Source organism: Miniopterus schreibersii (genome assembly GCF_964146895.1).
Source record: "Miniopterus schreibersii genome assembly, chromosome: 16".
Lineage (NCBI taxonomy): Eukaryota > Metazoa > Chordata > Mammalia > Chiroptera > Miniopteridae > Miniopterus > Miniopterus schreibersii.
Genome location: NC_138116.1, coordinates 30,298,318 through 30,326,301, shown reverse-complemented (window position 1 = coordinate 30,326,301; position 27,984 = coordinate 30,298,318). Strand labels below are relative to the sequence as shown.

Sequence of the window (27,984 nt, the reverse complement as noted above, 5' to 3'; positions counted from 1 at the left end):
CGGTCAGGGCACATGCTAAGGTTTTGGGCTCGATCCCCAGTAAGGGGCGTGCAGGAGGCAGCTGATCAATGACTCTCGTCATTGATGTTTCTCTCTCCCCCGTACCCTTCCTCTCTCTGAAATCAATAAAAAACATTTTAACACATTGTTTGCAGGTAGTTTTTATCGCGCGCTCTACCACCAGTCAACGTAAAACGTATAAATACGTTTCCCGCATACAGTGTGTTAAAAAGATGTCTTTTAAAAAAAAGAAGCATGAATTAAAAGTACAAACATATCACTATTTTTATTTTCATTTAAGCCAGGTATGCTTGAGCTAAAAAGTTAGACAAGGTGTATATCTATCCATATTTTATACTTTAATACAAATTTCAAAACATAAAGTATAACAATATTCTCTATGTTCAAATCCACTTAATTTTATCTGAAACACAGTATTTATAAAATAAACAGTTCCTGCAACAAAACCAACATTGGGAGAGTTGTTTAAATTATGTTTTAATGATTACAGTGGAGCTAATTTTCCTCATAAAGTACCTACTGGGATTTAGCACACTCTTTAGGTTGCCTGAATACAACTAAGAATGTGGCATTGATAAATAAATGTGATATATCGATTCAGTCAGACATTCAAGATAAAAGGACTGACTTTTGAATTAACACTAAACCAAAAATGAATTTTGAAAACATATTTTACCACTGTTAACACCCTCCTTTATGTGTTCACACAGCATGTTCCAGAAAGTCAATCCTCTTCTTTCTCAATATATGTCTTTGCATTAACCCGTGCCATCTGCCTGGCCAGGTACCTGTCTCTAGCCGACATTACAGTTTCTTCACTGTTCCGTTTTGCAAACTTGTTCCCTGCCTCGTGGGGCTGCTCTTGCTCTTTCCCCGCCGCCTGGCATTCCTCTGAGACTCGGTGTTTTGCTCCCAGCGATGCTTCAGGACTAGAGGGTTCCTCTGCGCTTCTTTCTTTGTCCTTCCCCGTGTTTCTCATTTTACTGGATCTCTCCTGGTCGAGAAACCTACCCTTCGCCCTAGAACTCGGGCTGCCTTCCTTTCTGTCTCGCTTTCTCTCTGAAGACTGGACACTCATTTCTCGCTTTTCTCTTTCTCTGTTTTCAAGTTTTTCCTTCCCTGCTTTCGAATGTTCTTTCTCTTTGCCTTTCTCGTCCTTGTCCCCTCCTTTCTCACTGTGTCGGTCATGATCGTTTCTCTGTCTCTCTCTCTCCTGTTCCCTTGTGGGGTATTTCTCTCTGTCTTTCTCCCTTTTCCATTCTCTGTCACTTCTCTCTCTTTGGTCCCTTCCCTTCAGCTTATCTTCTTGTTCATGCCTCTTCCAGTGGGAGTCTCTGTGACCGGCCTCTCTGTGCCTATGGGAATCTTTCTTTTCTTTTCGGTAATCACGGTCAGTGTGATAGTTCTCCTGGTCCCTGGACTGTCTCTCTTGGTGCTGATCTTCCCTTTTCTCGTGTCCTCTTGACTTGGAACTCTTTGTGTGGCGTTTGGTACCATGTTCTCTTTCTTCACTAGATGACCGTGAGTGGGTTTGATTCCTGTGATGCCTAGAGTCATTCCCAGAAGTCTCTATGCTCTTCTCCCTTCTGCAGTTCACTTTATTCTTTTCTTCCAGTTCATCATCCTCACTGTTGTTAGCATCAAAGTCACTGTCTGCATCTGGGTTTTCTTCTACTTTCACAACAGTTTGGCGAATGCATTGCTCATGTGGTATTCTGTTCTCCGAATGTACTTCATCAGAGTAACCCCTTGATTTCTCTTCCTTTATCCCAGACCTTTAAAAAAACAATACAACACTAAATGCCACATTATCATTTACACTAAGCAAATGAAGTGTCCATATAATTTTTCTCAATATTTAAATCAATAAAACTACAATTATATGTGCTTTCTGATTAGCCAAATGTAAAAAGGTGCTGATGTCTTTTTACCTTATAAACATGTGCAAACTAGCATTTTCTAAACATTCAGAGTATTTTCAATATTGGTAGAAGTGGGAAAAAAAATAAGTCCTTCTGTAATGGACCACCAGAACCTTCAGGTAGGGGTCTGTGCCATGTCTTCATTTTTGCTAAGCATAGACAAAGAATAATTAGGAAAAGAAAGATATATTCTGATGTTAGTAGTATTTTCACAATGTGAAATTCAAGCTATGGCTCTGTGTTGGATTTTTATTTTTATAAAAATTAAGCAGAGTCCTGGAAATAGATAAATTTTTTCATAGCAAATGGTGGCAAAATCTAATTTGAAATATCACTAAATAAACCCTCTTAAGATTAAAGCAGCACCAACATCCTGATATACTCCTTGGCACCTATCACAGCAAAATAGAAATATGTGAATCCATCCAACCACTATAATTGGCAACACTATAACTGTTTACATCATCTACATTTTCCCAGCTGATAAGTGGGATTAATTTACTTACATTACTCACACATTCATTATCACTTATTAATCATACGGATAGAGCAACAACTATGGTTCTCCAGGAATTGCTAGTACAACTATCTTAAAGTATTCACCAATAATTAGGAACTCTATTATAACAGACTGAGAAATATAGCTATTAAGTGACATTATGGAGTTTCATGGTTGGCCTCACAACTATTCTAGATCAAATTCTAATAGAAACTCTAATTTTCTGTCTAAAAATCTCAAATCTTCAAATATACCTTCTTAGATTCATAAGTCTCATCAATTTTTAAATCAAAACCTAGGAGATGGGGGGTGGCAAGTATAAACCTAATTTCCTCTCTTAATCTTTAATCCCATTTTCCTGCCTCTCCTCTTTCCCCAGCAACACAAAACTCAGGTCCTCTTATCTGAATGTTTCTATTCCCAAAAAGTTTACTTAAATACAAGTTTAGGACTAATCTCCCTTTTACCTTCAGCTATATACTTATGGCATAATCATTTCACCATTCCTATTTAATGCTTTATAATTTTATTAAAAAATCCTCTAATCCTTATTTTCTAGACCAGTACTAATAGAAACGTCTACATAAGTGGTAATGTTCATATCTGTACTAATACGGTAGCCACTAGCCAAATGTGGCAACTGAGTACCTGAAATGTAGCTGTTGTGACCAAAATTTTAAATGTAATATTAAACAGCCATACGTAACTAGGGGCTATACTGGCTAGTGCATTTCTAGCCCTTAATATGTGAATCTTACATTTTATGGAGGCTAGGTCCTATTTATAAAAATAAATCACATCTCTTTTTATAAACTACCTAAACATGCACATAGAATTATTGCAGAATAAAGACAATCTTGACCTAAATCTGCAGGTTTTTAAATTAAGAAACTGTGAATTCCTAGCCATTCATTCAATTAGGTCAGGTTTGGCTGACAAAACAATCTGCAATGCTGTAATCCTCTGTCTTTCAGAGGACTCAAATGATCCACAACCACAGATAATGAACAGTATCTTTCTTCTAAATATTCCATATGCCACGTCTCACCTAGCTTCACGAAAGCTGCATGTAGGGACTTCCTCTTCACCAACTGCTTGATTTAATAGATGCCTATAAAATCCACTGAGATCTTTCTGCTTGGTCACATCCAAACGTGCTAAGAGAGGGTAAGCAAAGTGAGAATATATTCAACACAACAAAAATGCAGTTCAGTTTTACAGACATAGAGTATATGACATACACTGTGTATAAACTATTCTCCAGATTAAGAGTTGGCAAACTATAGCTATAAACCAAATTTGGCCTGCTGCTTTTGTAAATAAATTTTTATTGGAATGTAGCCCTGTTCATTTGTTTATGTATTGTCTAGGGCTGCTTCTGTGTTACAAAGGTAGAGCTGAATAGTTGCAAAGAGATCACATGGTACAGATCATATGGTAGAGATTATCTGGTCCTTCCCACAAAGTTTGCTGACTGGTGCTCTAGATGAATACATGGTACATGCATACACCAAGTCTTACATATTGGTTTTCTTCTACTTAAAGTTGATGAGCACGTGCCAATTAAGCTATTTATATGTAGATTTTTCACTCAAATCTTGAGAAATGACCATGAGGAGGAAACACTAAAGCAGAGCACTATGACTTTGGCCTTTGCACATCTTTGTTCTTTCTTGAATTAATGTTATTCTTTTTCTAAATGCCCAGCTGATGCTCCTTGGGTGATGTTATTCTAGTTTGCTCATTCCAGAAAATATAACTAGGATTTAAATCTCAGCTAATACTGCTTCTCTAAGTGTCTTGGTATTATGCCTTGTAATCAATGTTTTTACATTTGGAATCATCTTCCAAGGCAATGACTTGTAATGACCACAGTTTTAAGCAATAAAACAAGATATAAATGAAAAGTCCAGCAGAAGTACTAGTTACTAAGAGCACAACTATTTTTAGTAAAAAATCTCCTCTCTGTTTTATAATACAACATAAATACCATAACTTGTACCTTCAATTCCTATACATAAATTATGACCACATTTTAATCTAAAAGTTCAATGACAGAACAAATAGCTAACCACAGGGCAGAATTCTGCTGCATCTGTTTCCTTCTACCATCTCCCTCTGCCATTTCACCTTCGAGCGCAGCAGCCCTCTTCTCTCTTTCCTCCTCTTCAGCTCTCTCTTGCAGTTTTTTCTTGTAAGCAGATGTCACAAATGCCTCTTTATCATCAAATTCTCCCTTTTCCATTTCTCGTTCTCTCTGTATTTTCTTCTCCATTCTTTTTTCCTGTTCCTTTTTTCTGATCTCAACTGCTTTTAGTAAGTTGTGAATATACTTGGGCTAGGGGGAAAAATAAGATTATTTAGAAAAGAGTCAAAGATAATAATTGTAAATACTCTATTTTTTATCATGAATTCATTAAGAAAGAAATTCTAGTCCAAATAGGTAGGCTTGTCATTGTCCCTCCAAAAATCAATATAAATTTATTAGCAAGATTGAAACTAAAATTCTTCTCAGTAAAAATGTAAGTGTAAGATAAAAAATATTCAAAGTGCTTTTTTATCATTTTTTAAAATCTCAAACAAAATGGGTAATTTTTCTACTGTTTTTGTCACCCTTTTTACTGGTATTGGTCTTATTTCTGCAATAGATACATGAATCATAAAGGTCCCTACTATTTTTTCCACAATAGTTGTAATATAATTATTTAAAATAGTAGCTTTAATATAAATTTTTACCAATTTGTAGATACTAAAAGATGCAAAGATCCTTAAAAATCAGTCTGTGCTTGTGAAAGAATAAGACAGAAAATCTGAACTTATTTTAATTCCTCCCATTAATTTTTTTCTAACTAAAAATCATGATATGTGCAGATGATTCAGTTATCAGGTAGGAAGCAATAAAAAAATGAGAGGATGATAAAATACAAATAAACATGGACAAGAGCAGAACAAAAACTTTCTAAGAAAAATATTTCAAAAAATAATTTGGAATGGTTTTAAAGCAAAAATGAAAATTTATAAAATTGTTAGATAATTTACTTGCTCCTATTGGAATACTAAATGTAGGGCTTCCTGGGTTCTAAATCAAATCTATAATATCTGCAACTAGGGGCACTTCACACTTCATATGCCTAAAAGCTTTTTCTCAGTTCATCTTCATGCTGAAATAAGATTCACAATGCAGGTCAAGGTGAAAGAAAGATTGTATTTTCAATCACAAACCTTTCGGTCTTTTCCCAAAAGCAATTTAGGATTACTTTCTTCCTTTTTTTTCTGCATCTCATCATAAATACTGTCATATTCATATACAGTGGAATCTTCTGCAAGGGCCTTTTGGATTTCCAGTTTGGTCTTAAAAAAAAAAAAATTAAAGATGTTTTAGAAATATGAACTAGCTAACAGCACAAAAAAGTCTAAGTAATTTTCCTGAGGCAGAATCATAAGTCAGAAATATATCATAAAAATTATATCAATCATATTTTAAGACAAAAAATGTAAACATCAATTCTGGAGCCTGGCTGCCTGAGTTTGAATACTGGCTCTATATTTACTAGCTACTTTGGGCAAGTTTTGTTTCATCACTTTGTGTCTGTTTTCCCCATATAAAAAAAATGAGAATTATATCTATTTTCAAAGTTGTGATAATTAAATAACTTAATAAACTTTAAGACACTCAGAATGGAGCATCACAGAGAATAAGTGCTCAATAATATTAACTATTATTTACTCATTCGCACATAATTAAAATTATCCACATCCACAGGTCAAAAGGTCCAAGGTCTGACTTAGAAACATCTAACCTTGGTTTTAGATGCCTATATAGTATTTTCATATCATTTTTAGTTGAGTTACCAAATAAAATGTTTTCAAATGGTAGGAAATACTTTTTAAAACGCTTCCAACATAACAAAAAAATGGGGATATTTTTGAATTAATATTTTTGCAATATAAAATCCTCAGCCTCTGGTTCATCATATTCCCTCTACCTTAAATGCTGTTCCTCCTGCTTTCAGGCCATCAAAATCTTACCTAGAGCTTCAGGGCCAGCTCAACCCTTATTTTTTTTTTTAAAAAAGTTATTTTTTAATTACAATTGATATATAGTAATATATTAGTTTCAGGTGTACAATATAGCGATTAGACATTTATAGCCCTTATGAAGTGATCAGCCCAGGAAGTCTAGTACCCATCTGGCATCATACATAGTTATCATATTATTATTGGCTATAGTCCTTATGCTATGCTTCACATCCCTGTAACTATATTTATTTATTTTTTTAAATCCTTACCTGAAGATACTTTTTCCATTGCTTTTTAGAGAGTGGAAAGAAGGGAGAGGGAGGGGAGAGGGATTTCCCTAAACACCTGTGACTAAAAAGTCTACAGTCTTGCCCTAGCTGGTTTGGCTCAGTGGTTAGAGTGTCGGTTAGATTCCGACCAAGGGCATGTACCTTGGTTGCAGGCTTGATCCCTGGCCCCAGTCGGGGCACATGTGCCAATCAATGTGTCTCTCTCACATTGATGTTTTTGTTTTTTTCCTCTCTCTCTCATCCTTCCACTCTCTGAAAAGCAATGGAAAAAATATTTTGGGTGAGGATTTAAAAAAAATGGGAAAAGAAAAGACAGAACAAAAATGTCAAAAGAACACTAAAAAACAAGAAACCTACATGACCTTGGAGAAGTTACCACACTCTGGAACTAATTCTCCTATCTATATAGTAAAGAAGTTGACTTCATGGTCTCTCTCAAATTCTACTGAACTCTAAAATTTGGATTCAAACCAATCATTTATGTTAAAGAATCAGGTTTTTTATGATTTTATGTGTGTATTCAATCATTTTGAGGCTGCTGAGTTATACATTATACCCCACTATGAAACTAAGATATAATCTTAAAAATAATAACTAAATATCTAATTCTGTGCCTATTCCGCAGGAAAGCTGGAAAACACAGTGCCTAAAAGGGTGGGCTCCGCATTTTCACTGCCTGTGTTGGAACACATCTCGACCCTTTATTAAATATGAGACCTCATGAAAGTCACAGAAGTTATTTTTGCCTTCATTTCGTGAGCTACAAAATGGTGATTATAAAAGCATCTATCTTATAGAATTGTAAGAATTAAGGATAATTCTTAGAAAGTAATTTATGCTATAATGTCTAGCACACAGAAAGTGCTTAACAACTTTATCCTTAAGTTAGATTCTACTTAGACACAGGAGAAATAGGTGCCAAAAATTACAGAAAATGTGAAGGCAGAAAGAATTAAAGTAGAAAAAAAAGGTACTTTATCATTGTTTAATTTCATTCTGTTCTGCAAGAGCTAAATCTAAGATACACTGGTGTAGCAGGACAAAAATTAGTAAGCCTTCAGGCTTATTTCTGTAACTAACTATATGATCAAGAGGGGTAATTTATCCTTTTGAAATTTCAGATTTCTTAATCAGGACCATGAAGAGGTTTGTGAGAATTTGTAAAATAATATATGTATATAAAAAAATGCTTGGAAATATATACAGCATTATATATAAATAATGGTGCTAGCAAGACTACCAGAAATGATCTCATATTCCCCTTTCTTGGTAGATGAATTTCAAATATTATAAAGTTGTGAAATCACTCTGGTTGTAAAGAAATTTTTTTTGGCAAGTAAGCTCACTAGCAGGAATTATTAAACCATATAATCCATTTTTAGACTGCTGAGTCATCTGAAAGCAGAACTAGGCTTAATCTACAACACAGCAATAAAGAGTTAACTCTTCACTCTGTTTGTTCCTTTAAAATTTATAAACCCCAGAAATTTATGGAAATCAAGAAACATCTTAACATATTTTCAAAAACAAGGGTCAAGATAAAATTATGTCGTTCTACATACTTTTGTCTCAGTACCTAGATACCAAAACTGATACTTAAAAATGTAAGCTGAAATATGTACTTCACCAAATGTATTTAACTCAATCTTCTACCTTACCTGTTTCATTGCTTGCTTTTTAGCAGCTTCCCTCTGCAGGCTTTCACTCACGGAGGTCTAGAACACAGAAAAATGTTGTCATTGTTTAATACTTCTTTTCCAAAATTCTGATTGGCAACTGGTTCCTTACTTATGTTTAAAAATAGAAAGATAACATTATGAATTAACATTATCAAGGTCTTTTGGAAACAAATGAATTTTCACTGCAACTCATCATATTAGGCTATAAGGTGCAAGAGAAAGAAACAGAACAGTACAGGACAAAATGTGGTAATGGGTTTTTCAGTCCTAGCTTCAACTTCACCAAGTCATTCAACTTGTATGGATTTCAATTTGCTTTGTGTGTTCATGTGAACATGTATGAGTGCGCATGTATTAGGTGGGGGTGGATTGGTCCCTTCCAACACTAAATGGTATCATTCCCAGCAACAAAAAACACATTATTTTAATATCACCATTAAATATAGTATATCAAGCTTTTAGTATATGCTTACGGCTTATGGGTAGCCAAAACTATCTGAAGTTATAATCATTCAATAAATATGTACTGAAATGCCTACCATATCTGGCACTGTTCTAGCTCCTAAAGATATCAGAAAAACAAGAATAGTCTTTGTCCTTGAGAGATAAATGGTCTGAAAGAGAAGACAAATAACCAAAAAGATAATTATAATATAAATGTGATAAGCAATATAATAAAGGGATTAAAAAAAGGGCTGTGGGAGCAAAGGGAAACAAAATGTATGAGGATCAAGAAAGCCTTCTCTAAAGAGATATGACATTAACCTGAATCAAAAAGAATTTAAGAGAAGACAAGAGGAGTAGGAAATAGTAGTTGCATGGACAAAAGTAAAGACTTACAGCTAAGAAAAGAAATATAATTAGCATACTTAAGTAAAAATGTTTCCTTAAAAGCATAAGGCTTTGTTAAACATGTTGATTAAACATACTAACCAACACTAAAATGTACGCTTTAACAGGGTGAATGTTATGGTGTGTAAATTATCTTAAAAAAAATAAAGTTACTAATAAATTTATTTTTAATTAAAAATATAAGCCTCATCCCTAGGACTATAGTTCTCTAGACTATTGGCATTTGCTGTTTTCAGCTGTATAGTATCAACTTTGCTTGTTTTCCATGGCAATAAAGAGAACAAAATAAACAAACCTAATTCTAGTTCCCCTATGACCATGGAGACAAAGTTAATACACAAAGGTCATACAAGTAACAGAACACTCACTAATTTAAAAGAAGTGCAAAGGCAGCCTGGCCAGAGTGGCTCGGTTGGTTGAACATTATCCTGTGTATCAAAAGGCTGCTGGTTCGAATGCCAGTCAAGGCACATACAGAAGGCAACCAACTGATGTTTCTCACATCCATGTTTCTCTCTCTCCCCCCTCCCTCCTCTCTCTAAGCATGTTCTTGGGTGAGGATAAAAAATATATATACAGGCAAAGAACTAAGGACACTTTAGATAGCAGACTGACTGACTAGAGGAAGAGATGTTGGTAACAAAACAATAGTACCTAACATGGAGCCAGGTGCTATGCTAAGTGAATTACTTATGTATTACATGTATTATTCAATAAATAAAAATTTTCATTATGTGATACAACACATTTTCACTAAAGTATCAATTTTTAACATTAAAATATTAAATATGCTAATAAACATCTCATGAAATTCTTCTCAATGTACTTTTATGTCCTTCCAATTAGTACAAGTTAAATATAAACTTTTTTTGATCACTGATTCAGGATTGACTAGAAGAAAAAGTCTCCAAATGCTGGAATTTGACTTCTTTTATTATTTTGCCCATCTCTCCTCCAGTCTGTCACAGTTCACCTGCTGTCACTTTAAAACTGGTTGCTTCAACCTAAACTACTGAACTTGAAAAAATAAACCACAAAGCAATGACTTTTTAGTTTTATATAGTGTAGACTAAACAGACTGGGAAGGGACTCTCCAATATAAAGTATATGTACTTTGAGACATCTCAAGAGGCTTTGTTTCCACGGTTACAGCTGTTAAGAATGATAAATCTCATCTTTGAAAAAAAATTAGAAGTTATTTCTTACAGGGTGAGTACATAATAGAGGGAGTACAGTAATTTTACATATCATAATCAGAGACTTAGATCCCTGGAGTTCCAATAGCATCAGTGGATAAAGAGGTGACTCTGAACCTAAGCTGAAAAATTCAGGGAGGATTATCTCCTTTTGAAGCTCATTAATTCTCAATTTTCTAACTAAAGGAACTCTGACAATGACAATTAAAGGAGATAACTACAATGCCAACAACTTGTTTAAACACATACACACAAAAAGTTAAAAATAGCAATAAAACTTTTAGTTGTTTCTATAGGATTGATCCTACATAAAAACCAATACATGTATTAAATGGTATTTTAAAATCATCTACATAAGAAACTCTTGTCTAGATCCATACTTGAGATAAAAATAATCAGTAAATTTTTGAAAAGGCAGGGTAAGATTTTATATTTTAAAGGTCAAGTCTTTCCAAGTTTTTAGAGCTATCCTTAAATTAAGATTGTGTATAAATTTTAAATTAAAATTCAGTACAAATTTTAAAACTCAACTTTTAATAAAAAAGGATATGTGAGAGAAGATAAAAATGACAAAATCACATCTTCATCTTAAAGAACTCACCAAGAGATTAAATAGATTTCATATAGTTGCCCTTGGAATAAAATAAAAAGTGCCAACATATCAGCCTCTAACCTTAGCTGTCCTATACTGTATGGCTTAAGGAGGAAGTACAAAATAATGATCACTAGTGAAGTCTCCGGAATCTGACTTTCTGTCTGTTCACTCTCTTACTAGCTGTGTTACTTCAGGTATGTTACTCATCTATATAACAGTAACTACCTCACAAAGTTGTTCTGAGGATTAAATGATATATTTTTAAGTGTTTAGCAAGTATCTGGCTCAAAGTGCTCAAGAAAGGTTAAGAACATTAACACTTGAAGAAATGCTTATATTTACACAAATTAAAATTAAATTATGGAAAAGAATAGTTTTAAGTTTTTTTTCCTTGGAGTATTATAGCCAAACCACTGTTTACCAGAAAAGCATGTAAACTATGTTCTACTTTATAGTATATTTATCAGTGTGCATAATAAAATACATGACTGGTATTTATTTGAAGTTGTACAGTATGATTCAATTGGCATCTATGGAAACAGGAAAATCTATTCTGTTAAATATTTAACAGGCTGTACATGTCCTCTTCTGTGGGTTAGGGTTCCTTATGGTTTCATATTCAGCACAGCAATAGAAAGGAAAATGGAGCATGCATACATCTGAATCCTTCATAGCTATGGGAACTGTGGCATAGCCAGAAATGGGTTTTCCAGAACCAATAGTGGTATTACTACAAACTACTTATAAAATATGTTGCCCCAAGGCATAAGTAGATTAGAAAGAACTCTTCTTTGAGGGAGTTCTATGCTGTGCTGCTCTAGTAATAACTGGATGGTGGGACTTGATAGCAAGGAAAGGTCAACTGAATGAACATCTGCCTTTAATAAATGCCTTGGTGTGGAGTGGGAGTTCTTGTTAAAGAAGTATATTTTTTTAAACTTTATTTTGAAATAATTATAAATTCACAGAAAGTTGTAAAGAAATGTATAGGGAAGTCCTTCCCCCAGCCTCCCCCAATTTGTTAACATCTTACATAACTGGAGTACAGTATCAATACCAGGAAACAGACTTTGGTACAAACCACAAAGCTTATTCATATTTCACCAGTTATTTCCTGTTTGTATATGTACAGCCCCGCGCTATTTTATGACACAAGTAGCTTCTTGTAACTACCACAGCAATCAAGATAATTAACTGTACTATCACTACAATATTCCTTTGTGCTACCCTTTTATAGCCACACCCACCTCTCCTCTCCCATCCCTAATCCCTAGCAACCACTAATCTGTTCTCTCTCTATATAATTATTAGTTACTTCATGAATGTTAAAAATACATGGAATCATTTTGAAACTGGCTTTTTACATTACGCGTTATTTTAAAGGAATGTATTTTGCTTAGTACAAATATTAAAAAACGTTTTACTTCTTGCCAGAAACTATTCTCTAGCTTGCAAGTGACCTAAGGAAAAATAGCTGTTTAAAAAAATAATTAAGGTTGAATGTGACCAAACTACACAATACAGTGGTTAATTGATTAGTTTCAAAATTAGCAGACAGGCAGTTATTCTACTTTATGTCTAAAGACTAGGTCACAGAATAATGTAAGAAAGTATTCATTAATACATTCTAATAAAACCACAAATTATCATTTGTTTAAACTTTTGAAGACAAAAAATAATATCCTGTAACAGCCTTTATCTTAAAGAAAAAAAATCCAATTTATAAATGAGTTCAAAGGCAAACATTCTGACTGTCCTAAAAGTACAAAAACAGCTATTGTTCCACATTGATCTCTTTATTTTCCTTTTTAAGTCCACCCGAGGATATGTTTTTATTGATTTTAGAGAGAGAAGGATGAGAGGGGAAGGAGAGGGAAACATTGATATGACATAAACATTGATCAGTTGCCTCATATGCACCCTGACCAGGGATCGAACCTGTGACCTTTTGGTGTAGAGACAACTGAGTCACACTGGCCAGGGCCCATATTGACCTTTCAAAATGTTTTCTACCAAAAATCTCAGGGAAATACCTTTTAAAAAACCTGAAGTAGTTCCTTGCAAATGTCTCAACCTAATTTAACAAACATGTCCTGTGAGCCTACTATGTGTTATAGCACTAGGAGTGGGGGAGGAGCTGTACTTGGTCAACATCTTAATTTTTTACATCTAATCTAAGAATTGGTAGGTTCCTATTAGCTTTAATTCTAAATAAGAAGAACATAAAAATGTCTGATCCATTTTATATATATTAATAATATATAACAATACTCTTTCCTTTTTCTACACACACACACACACACACACACACGTGACTGAGGACTCACTTTTAATTTTTATTTAAGTTTAAAATTAAACGTCTCTATGACATAGTGGCTACCATATTAGCACAGATCTAGAGCAGAGGCCAGATGGTAAATATTTTAGGCTTGTGGCAATGTGGCCTCTGTTGCAACTACTTAACTCTGTCACTATTTCACAAAAGCATTCACAGACAAAGGATGAATGGAAAGGCTGTGTTCCATCCAGTAAAACTTCATTTATATACCGTCAGAAGAGTCCCATTTAAGAAATAGGGAAAGGATGCCCACTGAGGTTCTCTGTCCAACATACTACTGGAAGACTTGGCTAATATAACAAAACAGAAAAAAAAAAAAAGAAAAAAACGGTGTAAGGATTAGAAGAGATAAAGCAAATGGTATAAACAAATTATTACAGTAAATGAGTTTAAAAAGACTGTGGGATACAAAAATCAACAGCATTGTTCTGCACCAGAACAGTCAACTGGAAAATAAGGTACATTCACAACAGCAATAAAAACTACAAAGTACTAGCAATTATAAAAAATTACCTCATGAGCCCTAGTTGGGTAGCTCAGTTGGATCAAACATCGTTCTGTACACACCAAAAGATTGTGGGTCTGATTCCCAGTCAGGGCACATATAATAATCAACCAATGAATGCATAAATATGTAGAACAAATCAATGCTTCTCTCTCTCCTCTGCTGACCCCCCAAAATCAATAAATAAAAATTTAAAAGAAAAAAAGAAAACCACCACAGATTTTGAAATAGGCCCAAACTGCCCAGCCAGCATGGCTCAGCGGTTGAGCATTGACCTATGATCCATGAGATCAAGGTTCGATTCCCAGTCAGGGCACATGCCTGGGTTGTGGGCTCGATCCTCGGTGGGGGCGTGCAGGAGGCAGGCGATCAATGACTCTCTCATCATTGATAGTTCTCTCTCTCTCTCTCTCTTCCTTCCTCTCTCTGAAATCAATACAGACACAGATAAATATTTTTTAAAAAGATAAATACATAAAATGAGCCAAAAATTTAATACCTAGCCTTTCAAACTCTCCCCAAAAATCAAAGAGGAGGAAATACTTTCTAATTAGATTTACAAAGCCAATATTACCCCAATACCAAAACCAGACAAGGACAACACACACACACGCACGCACACACACACACACGCATGCACACTACAGGCCAATATCTCTAATGAACATAGATGCAAAAATTCTCAGCAAAGTATTAGCAAACTGAATATAAAACATTAAAAAGATCATGCAACACGATCAAGGGGGATTTATTCCAGAAATGCAAGAAGGGTTCAATATCCACAAATTAATGTGACACCATATTAACAAAATGAAGGATAAAAAGGATATGATCATCTCAAAAGATGCAGAAAAAGCATTTGACAAGATACAATATCATTTAAGATAAAACCTCTCAAAAAATGGATGTAAAAAGAAAGTATCTCAATATAATAAAGCCATATATGACAAACCTACAGCTAGCATTATACTCAAATGTAAAAACCTGAAAGCTTTTCCTTTATAATTGGGAACAAGACAAAGATGCCCATTCTTTTTTTTTTTCTTTTTTTTAAGGTATGTTTTTATTGATTTCAGAGAGAGGAAGGGAGAGGGAGAGAGAGAAACAGAAACATCAATGATGAGAGTCATTGATCAGCTGCCTCCTGCATGCCCCCTACTGGGGATCAAGCCCACAACCCGGGCATGTGCCCTGACCGGGAATCAAACCTCCATCTCCTGGATCATAGGTTGATGCTCAACCTCTGAGCCACACCAGCCAGGCAAGATGCCTATTCTTGTCACTATTTTTTCAACAAAGTACAGTGGTACCTCGGTTTTCTAATGTAATCCATTCTGGAAGACCATTCGAGTTCTGAAACGTCTGAAAACCAAGGGATCAACAGCCAACAGCTAGATGTCAAGATCTTGTACTCAGTGGAAGGCGTGTGGCATGTTCGACTTCCAAGGCGTGTTTGAAACCGAAGCATTTACTTCCAGGTTTATGACATTCGTAAACCGAAATGTTCGTCAACGGAGATGTTTGAAAACCGAGGTACCACTGCAGACGATATATATGACATACACACAATGAAATACTACTCAGCTATAAAAGTAGGTGAAATCCTACCATTTGCGACAACATGGTTGGACCTTGAGGGTATTATGCTTAGTACAGTAAGTCAGATGTAAAAAGACAAACACGATATAATTTCACTCGTGTGGAATATAAAACAAAAACAAATGAAAACAACAAATGAACTCAGAGGCAGGCAACAGATCAGTGGTTACCAAAGGGAAAGGTTACCAGGAGGGAGGGTGAAAGGGGAGAAGGGGGTCAATTGTATGGAAACTAGACTTTTGGTGGTGAGCACAATGTAGTATGTATAGATGTCGAATTATAATGTTGCATACCTGAGACCTATATGGTGTTATAAAACAATGTTTTTACCTCAGTTAAAAACTTTTTCTTTTAAGCTCTTGCGGTGTAAGTACACAGAATATTTGTGTCCATGTTTGGCAAAATTAGTCAATTGACTAATGATAAAGTAGAAAATATAATCTCTGAGCAGCCATGTGCCCAGCTTAAACTGCTACTACAGAAGGGAAGAATTTATTTTGCTGACTTAGCCACCTTCACCACAGGGACCACACAAAAAATTAACAAACTAAGAGATCTTCACTGTCTAAAGCCAACCATGGATTAGTATCTAAGAAAATGTAAACTGGTACAATCAATCCAGAAAGCAATTTGCCAGTACTTAGTGAAATAATGTATCTGTATGCTCCCTGATCCAAAAATCCCACTCCTGGATATATACCCCCAAAGAAACTCTTTGGTTTCTATTTGGTTCTTATCGGGACATGTACCAAAATGTTTTTTACAGTGTTGTTGTGATAGCAGAGAACTGAAGGTAACTAAAATGTTTATCTTAGGGAATGGGATAAAATATAGTGGACATACATACTGTAGTAAGAATCAACTAGGTATACACAATGTGATGTAGTATTGACTGAAAAATGAGATCTGTAGCACAATGGTATTTATATATATAAAACATGTACATTCAAAACAACACAATATAAAAGGATACATACATATTCAAGCATATATATCAAACATATCAGAGTATGTTTAAAGGGAAATGGGGTAAGAGATCAGGGATAAAGAGGAAAACTAATAAAACAAGAGCCCTGTGCAGGCTGATAATGTGAGTGTGCCTTGAAATGAGAGGTATGACTAATAATTCTCTGTATGTTTCAAGAGAGTTTACTACACACATACAGTTTTTTCCATTGTCAAAGAGACTTCACAGTTCTAGAAAAAAGATACCGACACACAAACACAGAGAGAGGGAGAGAGAGATGAAAAATATCATGAAGGATACAGTATGAAATAACAATCTTATGTTTTGTGTGACAGTTTCTCTGTGATGAAAAAACAAGCAAAAAGTAGAAGCAAAAAGAGAGTATAAAAAGGAGGGTAATTTTGGACTGCTCATAAGGAAAACAATTATTTAACACTGACATATAGTGTAAGACACGGATGAAAGGAAAAAAACTCAGAACATAGTTCTCAATATCCTATGTTGCATCAGTCAAAAACAGTAGAAAAGCTAATTTTATAAGATTTAGTGAAAACATATTTACTATAATTAATGACACCTCTTACAATTATTATTACACCAATAAGAGGAAAACTACACTTTATTCCACTTAGAAACCCAAACTTAATTTCCAAAGAAGCATCATTAACCATGTTGGTAAAAACTAGTGCACTTATAATCAACAGTTTGAGGTCTTATAATCCTCCCCACAGAGGCCAAATTTTAATGAAATACCCTTGGTATTTTTTCAAAAGACAAGCAACAGTTTGGCACCTAATATATAATCACAATGACCAAGTCAGGTGTGCACAGTCCCCAGTACAGACTTTATTAGAGTTCAGTTATAAATATACAATCTCTTGACATTGAAGATGTAGTTCTTGCAGATAAAGCCCAAAGGCAGGAAATGAATCTCCTCCCAAATGCTGCTTCTTATCTTTAAAGTAACCTCAAATTATTACTAAACTAATAAAGTAATTTTGTTTCAGAAAGTGATCTGATCTATTTTATTTTCAGCTTTTGATAAATCCAAGAATGAGATGGGGGATTATTGCTTTTTGTCTGACTACACACACTAAAACATGAAAATAAAGAATAAACTTTTTTAAATGATTTTTTATGGTAAAGTTAGACTAGGCAATATCAAAGCCTGTTAATACATGAGGAAGATGGATATTGTTTTGGAAAAATAGAAAGGTAATTTTGTTATTTAATAGCAAATTTGAAGGTAAAGCTTTTACTATCTTCTAATCAGAAATTGTCAGTTAAAAATGATGAGCAACTGGGTGCAATAAAATTGTATACAAATCAAACAAAAAATATTTCAAAAATTATGGTCTTCCTGGACACGATGGCTCAGCTTGTTGGAGCATCATCTGGTACACCAAAAGGCGGTGGGTACACCAAAAGGCGGTGGGTTCGATCCCTCATCAGGGCACATGTGGGAGGCAATCAGTTGATGTTTTTCTCACACATCAATGTTTGTTTCTGTTCCTCTCTCCCTCCCCCCCCCAAAATCAATAAAATGTGTGTATATATATGTGTATGTGTGTATAAGTATTTACATGTGTGTATGTGTGTGTATATATATATAAAATTATGGTATTACTGCCTTCTTTATGGAATTTTTCTTTATTTTTTTTTAAGGGAAACAAAGTTTATTTATAGAAATTGTTTTTGATGCAAGGGCTAAACAGGCATTTCTAATGTAAAGTATATGGTAAAAAAAATTGATCATTTCTTTCAGTATTTGTGCTTTGCTGCAATCTCACCCTCTTACTCCCTTTCTCACCCAAACCTGCTCCACCCACATTCCTTCCCGACATAGTAAGTGGCAATTCTTCATGAAATTTTTCTAATATAATGGTTCTTAGCTAATGGCCACAACACAAAATGGAGACTAAGATTCTATTAAAAGGTCACAAAAAAGCCAGGATAACAATTATGAGTGTCAAACACAAAGTGGGATGGAGATAGCACAAGAAACTTTCAGATGTCTAATGATTAATGACGACAGCTATTGCATGCAAAGAGGATTATTTTTATTGTAGCAACTTAGCTGCCATTTATTACACTTCTACTCTGTGCAATGAATGCACTGTAGGATATACTATCTCTAATCCTTAAAACAAACTTTTATTATATATTATAAAATATTTTTTAAAATATAGAACTGAGACTGAGAGATTAAACAACTCAATAAAGATCTTAAAGGCAGGAAAACAATGCAAAGCTTCTGCTTTAAGCTAAAAAATTAATGTATGCTAAAGCCTCCTCTTTCTCCAAACCTAGAAATGACAAAAAGAAAAAAATCCACAATCATGTTAGAAAACAAGAAGGGGTATCTTCAATGGACTGGAACTTGAGAAAGATATAAGGCAAGAAACCAAAATGCCCATAGAGGATGAATGTAAAAAAAGGTGTGAAAGGTTCCCAGGGAACTCCATGTTCTGAGTTAAGGGATACAAAGAAGTACAGAGAAGGCAGATTAATTGGTTTTTGCATGAGAAGCAGCAATGCAAGTAGATCCTTATATACTGACTTTTTGTGAAAAAATAACAGACTTCATTTCTGCCCTTAGTTGGAAACAGTAAATACAGGATTAGAGAAAGAAATCAATGGAATACAATAAAAATTCCAGAGAAACAGACCCACATATTGATGGAAATGTAATATATAATAAGTGAGCATTTTGTATCAGGGGAAGGCACAGAACAACAGTTCTCCATCATACTCAATATCCCACTTTTACAGAAAGTATTTGTTAACACCCCTTATCTATACTGAAATGAAATGCATAGATAATATAAACTGTCTACACACAGTTAAAAAAATTTTATATATATAATACATCTGTATTTCTTCTTTCTAATCCACCTTTGGATACACACATATATACATCTGAAGATATAAAGGGGAAGTAATTTATAACAGAGTAATATACACTGTATTTCTTTTTTAAAAAAATATGTCTTTATTGACTTCAGAGTGAGGAAGGGAGAGGGAGAGAGAGATAGAAACATCAATGATGAGAGAGCCATTGATCGGCTGCCTCCTGCACGGCCCCCGACTGGGGATCAAGCCCGCAACCTGGGAATGTGCCCTGACCGGGGATCGAACCTCGATCGCCTGGATCCTAGGTCGATGCTCAACTGCTGAGTCATACCAGTTGGGCTACACTGTGTTTCTTTATGTAAATGCACAACCATGTTAGAAAACAGTAGGTTCCAAAATTCTTCTACCATGTAGAATCATAAATGTGTAATCACCATTTATGTAAAGATACAAATGCTAACTGCAGAACTGGTGACTCAAATACCACAAAGGACACAGGTAACAGTGACCCAACTTTCTTGAATGGTAAACTCTTGGTAAAGTTCTGAACAACATAACAAATAATCTTCTGTCTTTCTACAAGATGCTCAAATTAGGGGAAAATTTAGCCTGCATTTTGCATGCAAAAACAACATTTAAAAAAGTATTTTAAATTTTATTAAAAATATTTTATTTAACAAAAATAAAATGTGCAAAACATATTTTGAGTTTATATGTAAAAACAACTTAGGTTTTAGGCTTATAAAATTATAAACAGCTTTTTCATATACATGTTTAGAGGGATTTTACCCACATAGATGGTGTCATGAGACACAGAATATCTACCATCCCTGGTCCACATCCCAAACTGGTGTCAATAACCAAAAGCCATTCCACAAATTTCTTAATGGCCCTCAGGAAGTAGTAACACCCCCAGTGAAAACCCTTAGGATGGAATGTTAAAAAAAACTGGACAACAGAATATCCATTTTGTTAAAAATGAATAGCCCCATCCCTTAAAATATTCCTAAAACACCGGACGACAGAGTTGTGTCATTTCACATGATAAAAACCATCTGTCTTTGAAGTTTGTCTGATCTTTGTTAATCCCACAATTAACCCTTTTGCTACTGCTTCTGAAATCCAATCTCTCAAACTTTTAAAATTCCATTATAAACAAACTGCCTCTCAGAGGGAATACATTATAATGTTTAAAAGCATGGACTCTGGAATCAGGCAGATCTTCTGGGTTCAAAATTACTTAAGTACTCTGTGTGTGATGTAGGTCTATTCCTTTAACTTCCTGATTCCCGTTTCCTTACCTGTAAAATCTTTCCTTTTCTTTTACCTTCTTCCCTTTTAACTTAAACACGCACAAATCACCTCTATTCTAAGAAAACAACAGAAAGAAAGATTCTACCAACTCTACCATTATTCCTTCAAACTATCACCTTCATCACCTTCCCTTTTTTCCTGGTCAAACTCTTTCAAAATAAGACCATGAATTAAATGAGTTGATGATTAGATAATAGAACAATAAAAGAAATAAAAAGGGAAACTGCACAGCTTTTTTCCTAAGAAAAAAGGACTAAACCACCATTAGAGCTAATAAATATCTTAGAAGCAGCAAGAAACAGAAAAGACATAACTGAAATACTGAAAAAGGGTTTAACATAATCATGGTTAATGCAAAGAAAGAGACAAATATTGAGTAATTTCCCCAAATATCTGCTAACTATCTCATCCTATCCAGGTCTACTTGTTCTTGGTCCTTGTAATTTAGAAAATGACATGTTAAGCTAACTATATATCACCTCTCTTCCTCCCACTAGCATGTAAGTTCCACAAGAGCAGTAGCTTTATTTTGTTTAAATGGCACAGAGCAGGGAATCAATAAATATTTGTTGAATAAACTAATGAATAAATGAATGATGGTACTGAAGACAAAGATACTTCTCCAAAATGGTAGCCAGCAAATGGATCAGAAAAAATATTCTGATGCAATGACAAATTTCTATGAAATGAAGGAAAAGTTAAATATTTAGATTAAAAGCAATAACAGATAAGTTAAAGGCAATAACAGATGTAACTTAAAGGATATAAAGACAGACTTAAAGGATACAGAGAAAATACCAGCTGTCCAAGCCAAATTTTAAAGTCATCTAGAAGTAGGATTTAAAAACTATAGTATTGTACTTCCTCTTAAGAATATCCAGTGCCAGGGAAAATGACTAATGTCTGCAAGGTTTTAAAATAAATGGTTATTCCAGAAATACTACACTTATTCAAACAGATATTTTGATGATAAAAGCAACAGGCAAACATTCCTTAAAAATCAAGAACTTAGGAAATAATGTTCCTATGAGCACATGGTGAAAACCTGCTTAAAAATGAAATTAAGCCAAAGATCTCAAAAGTGGAAAGCACTGGTAAAAGAACTAGTAGAGTGCAATGAATCAAATTAAATAAAAACCCAATTACAGGAAAGTAAGGATAATTTCACTTCAAAAAAATTGCCATAGCCGGTTCAGTGGTTAGAGCACTGGCCTGTGGACTGAAGGGTCCCAGGTTCTATTCTGACCAAGTGCATGTAGTTCAGTTGCAGGGCTAGATCCCAGCCCTGGTCAGGGCGCATGCCGGAGGCAACCAATCTATGTGTCTGTCGCATCGATGTTTATCTCTCTCTTTCTCCCTTCCACTCTCTCTGAAAAGCAATGGAAAAAATCCTCAGGTGAGGATTAAAAAATATATATATATAAATGTAAATTCACATTAACAGATACTAAAAACATTAAAATTTAACATTTATTATGATAAAAAAATTCTTAGTAAACTGAAAATAGTAGCAAAACCTTAGAGCAAACATTGCATTTAATTGTGAAACTTTATATAAGCAACTCTCATTAAAGTCAGGAATGTAACGATGTTTCTATCATTGCTTCTATTTATATCATAGTTTCCAGGCAATGCAATAAGATACATTGTAATACAAAGACAACGAAATATAAGGTAAAAGAATTGAAAAGAAACAAAATTATCCTCATTTGCAGACAATATGATTGTCTAGGAAGAAAATTCAAAAGAATCATAAGGCAAACTATTAGAACTATGTGGGTGTTAGAATTAACAATAAAAATCAAAAGCACTCATACATACTAATAATAACTAGAAAAAAAATTCCTCATATAACAGCAACAAAGGCTATAAGTACCTAGAAATAAATAAATAAAACAAGATGTATGTGAACTTTATGGAAGAAGTGATAAAACTGTACTAAAGGATATATAAAACACCTGAATAAATATGAAATCTTTATAAATGAAAAGACTGAAATATAAATTCTTTCCTAATCTATAAATTCAAATTGCAATAAAAATCCCTAGTCTTCTTATGCAAAAACCTCAGTAAGAATTTTGTGGTGTTTTAACTTGCCCTATTTCCACCATCTCCTCCTGAGAGCCACAGTACCTAAAATCAATGGCCCACGAACATGGCAGAAACCAGTAGTCTGACAGCCACTGGAGAGGGTTAAGAGCTCCTTCAAAACCACTATCCCAGAAAATCATTAATGGATCTCCATGGTGGTTCCCTGGAAGACACCACTCATAAGACTGTCCTTATTTGACAGAGCTGCCAAGTTAAACAGTCTTTTCCCTGGGGGGAGGCGTCTGTCAAAAACAATCAAAGACAACTGTTGAACAGTGCGGCTGCCTGAGGCAGTGGATAACAGATGTAACAGCTGGGGCAAACAGCAGACTAACCAAAAAACTTTAAAAGTAAAACTGAAGAATATGCCCATAGAGGGCTTTGAAAGTTCCAGCATACTCCTGGGGATCATGAAGGCAACAGGCATGCAAAGACCTTTGTGCACAATCAGGAAAGATTTGAGATGGCCCTAAACTCTCACTCGACTGACCTTGAGGGCTGACCTTGAGACTGCACAAGCAGGAAGTGAAGGCTAAAGCAAAGTTATAAAATACCTGGCTGTATACTGAAGGCATGTCCTAACATGCACAGAGCCCCTCAGCAGACTGGAGACTTTTTCCCCCTCCCAGAGAGAGTGAAAGGGAGGGGAGAGAGAAACATCAATGTGAGAGTGACACATCAATTGGTTGCCTCCAGCAGGCGCCCCCACCAAGGCCTGGGACTAAGCTTACTACCAAGGCATTTGCCCTTAGCTGGAAACAAACCAGGAACTTTTTAGTCCACTGGCTGACACTCTAACCTCTGAGCCAAACCGGCTAGGGCAAGACTGGACTTTTTTGTTGCAGGTGTTGAGCGAAATCTGTCAAATCATTAACTGACCACTAAGCTAACCAAGCAGAGCCTTCAGTGGCGACATACAACAATACAAACTGAGATTTAGTACAGAAAAGTTACTAACAAAGCACAAAACAACCTCTAATTTCCAGAGTTGCCAAGTTATATTATTTTAAATGTTCAGTTTTCAACCAAAAATTATGAGACATGCAAAGAAACAAGAAAGTATGATCCATACACAAAATAAATGTGTTCAAAGTACTAAAGTAAACCACGTCTCAAGAACTTAAGTATGAGAACAATGTCTCACCAAATACAGAATACCAATAAAGAGTTAAAAATGATAAAAACACAGACACAAACTATGGAGTTGAAAAATGACAATGCACCCTGGCCAGTGTGGCTCAGTTGGTTGGACATCATCCTCTACACGGAAAGGTTGCAGGTTCTATTCCCGGTAGGGGGTGTGCAGGAGGCAGCTGTCCGCTGCTCTGCTCTTGCACTTTATATTTGTTTCACTTACAGTCAGCAGGTCCAGCAGGGCCAGCAGGTCAAGGGATGAATTTTTAGCAAAACTTCACAATTACTTTAAATCCCTCACTGCTTATACTGCTATTAGATATATTCAGTAGCATGAATTTCTAAGAGTTCAGTTTAGTGGCATATCAGAAAAGTGTAAAAAATGTTTAGCCATCATTAAAATAAATCAAATTTCCTGCGATTTTCACAACGTTTTGTAGCACTGAACTAAAGTAAAGGGAAGGCTTTCAGTGTCAGGATTAGCAGTTTAAATTTTAAATACAATCAGGTTCAAGAACAAAAGAGTAACAGTGATTCAAACTAAATTTGAGGAGAGACAGGTAATAAGGAAACTAGTTACAACACTATTAAAATAATCCAAAAGGGAAGTAATGAAGGTAGTGGCAATGGTACTGGGGAAAAAATGGAATAAACACATTACTATCATACCTTTCAGAGGAAAAAAATCAGATTACCCACGTATCACTTATAAAGAAAATCAGTGGAGCTTCTTTCTTTATTCCTTCTGACAATTCTGTAAATTACAATATACTCCAGAGACAGTGTATTGACAAATAACTAAGACAAGCAAACACATCAAATTCACAAGTTCAACTTAAATATTTATATATTTCCAACAATTTGGCAGAAAAACATAGGTTCCCTTACCTCATCATCATCAGAATCATTCCCAAACACTGATGGTTTTTGCAAAACAGGGTGCAACTTCTGTGCTTTCTTTGGCAAAATAAGCCCATACCTGCATTGGTTTTTTTTTTTGAAATAGAAATTACACCATTATATTTAAATGTTAAAACATAATACATTCACTACCTCTTCCAGATGAAGCTACCAAGTCAAAACATGCCATATAGCCTATGAACACATAACAGTTTCCGATCCTCAGATATCTCAAAATTCTAATGTTAAGATTTTATAATTATTATTCTAAGTCATTATTTGTAGACATGAGCCAAACTCAAATACCATTTTAATCAAAGACGAGAATAACTGAAGAGTTCAGAAATGTTTTAGGTGGTCAAATGACAGTAAGGTTTTAAAAAGAACATGTTAGTGGAAAGCTCAGTTCATGTCCAATAAAAATAAAAATGCCCTAAATTATCCTGTGGTCTAAGAAGAGTCAAGAAAATGGATTTTCCCCCTACTGTGTACTTACACAGTATTAAAGAAGTTACTGGGTAATGTCACCCACAAATTTTAAAAGATTACATTAACTGGAAAACCCAAGTAGTCATAGGGTAAATTCTCATTACACTTTATTAAGCTCCCTTGCTTTGTCTTGGAGCATCTGAGAGAACCATCCCTTCAGAGCCAACTCATTTAGTTTCTCACATTTTGGCCTTTAAGATGCAGCAAAACACAGGAAGCCACATCAAAAGAATTATACTCCAAAGGTAAAACTTCCAAGAACGTACAATATTTCTCTCTTGCGGCAACGTAAACCCCAATTCCTTATATGCCTACCCGTTTCTGTGGCTTCTCAGCACATCCCTAAAACGAGAAGGGAGGGCGGGAATCAGGCCTTGAGCTCGCAAGACCGGGGCCCTCTAAAGAAGCCAGGGATTTGTCTCTTCTCATTGCCCCTGAAGGTATCCAAACCGGGAGAAACTCAAGCGCGGGGTAGGAAGCAAGACTGAGGGGCCTCAGACCGAGCTTTTGGAAAATAGAAAAGTCTCGCTCTCTGCCCCTCAGCCTAACTTCCTTTATTTCCTCACAAGTTTCTCCCTCAAAACTTCGGGCTTCCATCCTGGAAAATGGGGGGTGGGGAGGGGAATATGTTCCTTAGGATTTCTCGCTCTTCCCCGTCTCTATCCCTGACGATACAGCCCCTTCACTTCCGGCGCGCTTTTACTCCTCAGCCAAAAACACAGTCGCCGTGCTTTCTCATTGCCCAGCCTAACCCTAACTCCCGAATCACTCACTGCCTGCCCGGAATCGCCATCTTGCTCCGGTCTCCGCTGAACGTGGCCGACGCCGACGTGACGCCGACACAGACGCTGACGTCGTCACGTAAACTCTCGCGCGAATATGGGCTGCCAGGAATTCGCCCTGCCGGGGAATCTTTTTATGAGTTGATTCAAGCGCCGTCTGGAACCGAGCCTTTCGGTTTCGTGTGGAAACTGCTTCGAAATCAGTGGGAAGAAAAGAATGACAAAATTCTAGGCCAGTGCTTCCTAAGATGTGGTCCGGGACCAGCAGGTTAGCATTACCCGGGAATTTGTTAAAAATACAAATCCTCGGGCTCTATTCCAGGGCTTCTGAATCAGGAACCCTGGGGTGGGGCCCAGAAATCTGTAGTTTAACGAGCCTGCCAGGTAAATCTGATACTCAGGTTTGAAAACCGCTACCCTAGGCTATCGGTGTGTTTTTTTTTCCCCCTCTGAGGTGTTCAGTATGAATATATCTGGCTCAGGGTAATTTGGCTGAAGATGAAAATCTATATGCTAATAGTGTCTCATTATAGGACCAAATTGATTAATAATACCGTGGGACCACTGGTATTATTAATCATATACCATACTCTTTTTTAAAAATTCTCGTCGCATTCAATCTGTGCACCCACTCACTCTTGGCCCATTCCAAATTACTCTTTATAGAGCCCAAGAAATCTTTCAATTTCTACAGAAGGATGTTTAAATCTTCAACTATAATTGTGGATTTGTCTCTTTCTCCTCCTGATTCCATCAGTTTTTCTTTCATGTATGTTGAAACATTTAGGATTATTATGTCCTCTTGCATTGACTCCTATACCATTAGGAGATGACCCTCTTTCTGTGTAAAACCTTCATATTTATTTCATAATAATAGTACCCCTTCCCTATCGTCAGAAGTTTATTCTCAATTAAAAACAGGACTGAAATGCCATTTCTTTGACTTCATGACCTCTCAAACGTGATTAATAAGGAAAGGCAATAATGGTGCTAACGATTTGTCTAGACGCCTAAATCACGCCTAGAGCATTCTCCACTCTCGTAAAAAATTCTTTCTCTGGAATTGAAGAAATGATCCTCTTTATTTATTTCTCTTATGTGCTTTATCTGATATTAACATAACCAGCTTTGATTGTTAGCACAGTATATCTGTTTCTGTCCTTCTAACCTATTTTAATCTATTTGTGTCTTTATGTTCAAAGTGGACCTCTTGCTGATAGCATATCGTTGGGTCTTGCTTTCTTACCCAGTCTTGACAATTGCCTCCTTTTAATTTGGGTGTTTAGAACATTTTCATTAAAGTGATTATTAGTATTGTCGACACAAGAAACGTACAAACCTATACTTTTTATGAGTTTATTTGAGCCAAACGGATAATTGCAAAATCTCAGGGGATGAGAAACTGTTCCAGAGAATGTCATATTTGCAGCTTATTTTATACATAAAATAAAAGACATAACGAGGGAGGGTTACCTGAAATCCATTGGTAGTAGATTAAGGGGGTGGGAGAAAGAGGAAGAAAGAGAGAGATTTAGAGAGAGAAACATCAGTTTGTTCCACTTATTTATGCACTCATTGGTTGATTCTTTTTTAAAATTTATTTATTTATTTATGGATTTGGGGAGAGAGAGAAAGGAGGAGAGAGAAAAAAATAGAAACATCAATGTGAGAGAGAAACATCGATTGACTGCTTCCCACTCAAGCCATGACCGGGGCTGGGGATTGAACCTGCAACCGAGGTACGTGCCCTTGGCCAGAATCAAACCCGGGACCCTTCAGTCCACCAGCCGACACTCTAACCACTGAGCCAAACCAGCTAGGGCCATTGGCTGATTTTTGTATGTCCCCTGACCAGGAATCTATCCCACAACGTTGGTGTATTGGAACAACACTGTAATCAACTGAGCTACCCAGCCAGGGCTCCCTTTGCTTACTTTT

General features: G+C 35.5%; 1 protein-coding gene across 2 annotated transcripts; it reads right to left on the bottom strand.

The window, feature by feature from the left end:
- Positions 1 to 260: 260 nt before the first annotated feature.
- On the bottom strand, positions 261 to 26,090 carry NSRP1 (nuclear speckle splicing regulatory protein 1). Of its 2 annotated transcripts, XM_081162675.1 has the most exons (8): positions 26,038 to 26,085; positions 25,580 to 25,606; positions 24,764 to 24,854; positions 8,411 to 8,467; positions 5,665 to 5,793; positions 4,573 to 4,780; positions 3,491 to 3,599; positions 261 to 1,796 (listed from the first exon to the last, which is right to left on the bottom strand). In XM_081162675.1, the coding sequence occupies exons 1-8, from the start codon at positions 26,055 to 26,057 to the stop codon at positions 746 to 748; spliced, it is 1,692 nt and encodes a 563-aa protein (XP_081018801.1). In that variant the 5' UTR covers positions 26,058 to 26,085; the 3' UTR covers positions 261 to 745. The 2 variants fall into 2 exon arrangements, with proteins under 2 accessions (XP_081018801.1, XP_081018802.1); XM_081162676.1 differs by lacking the exon at positions 25,580 to 25,606 and having other exon boundaries at positions 26,038 to 26,090.
- Positions 26,091 to 27,984: the final 1,894 nt, after the last annotated feature.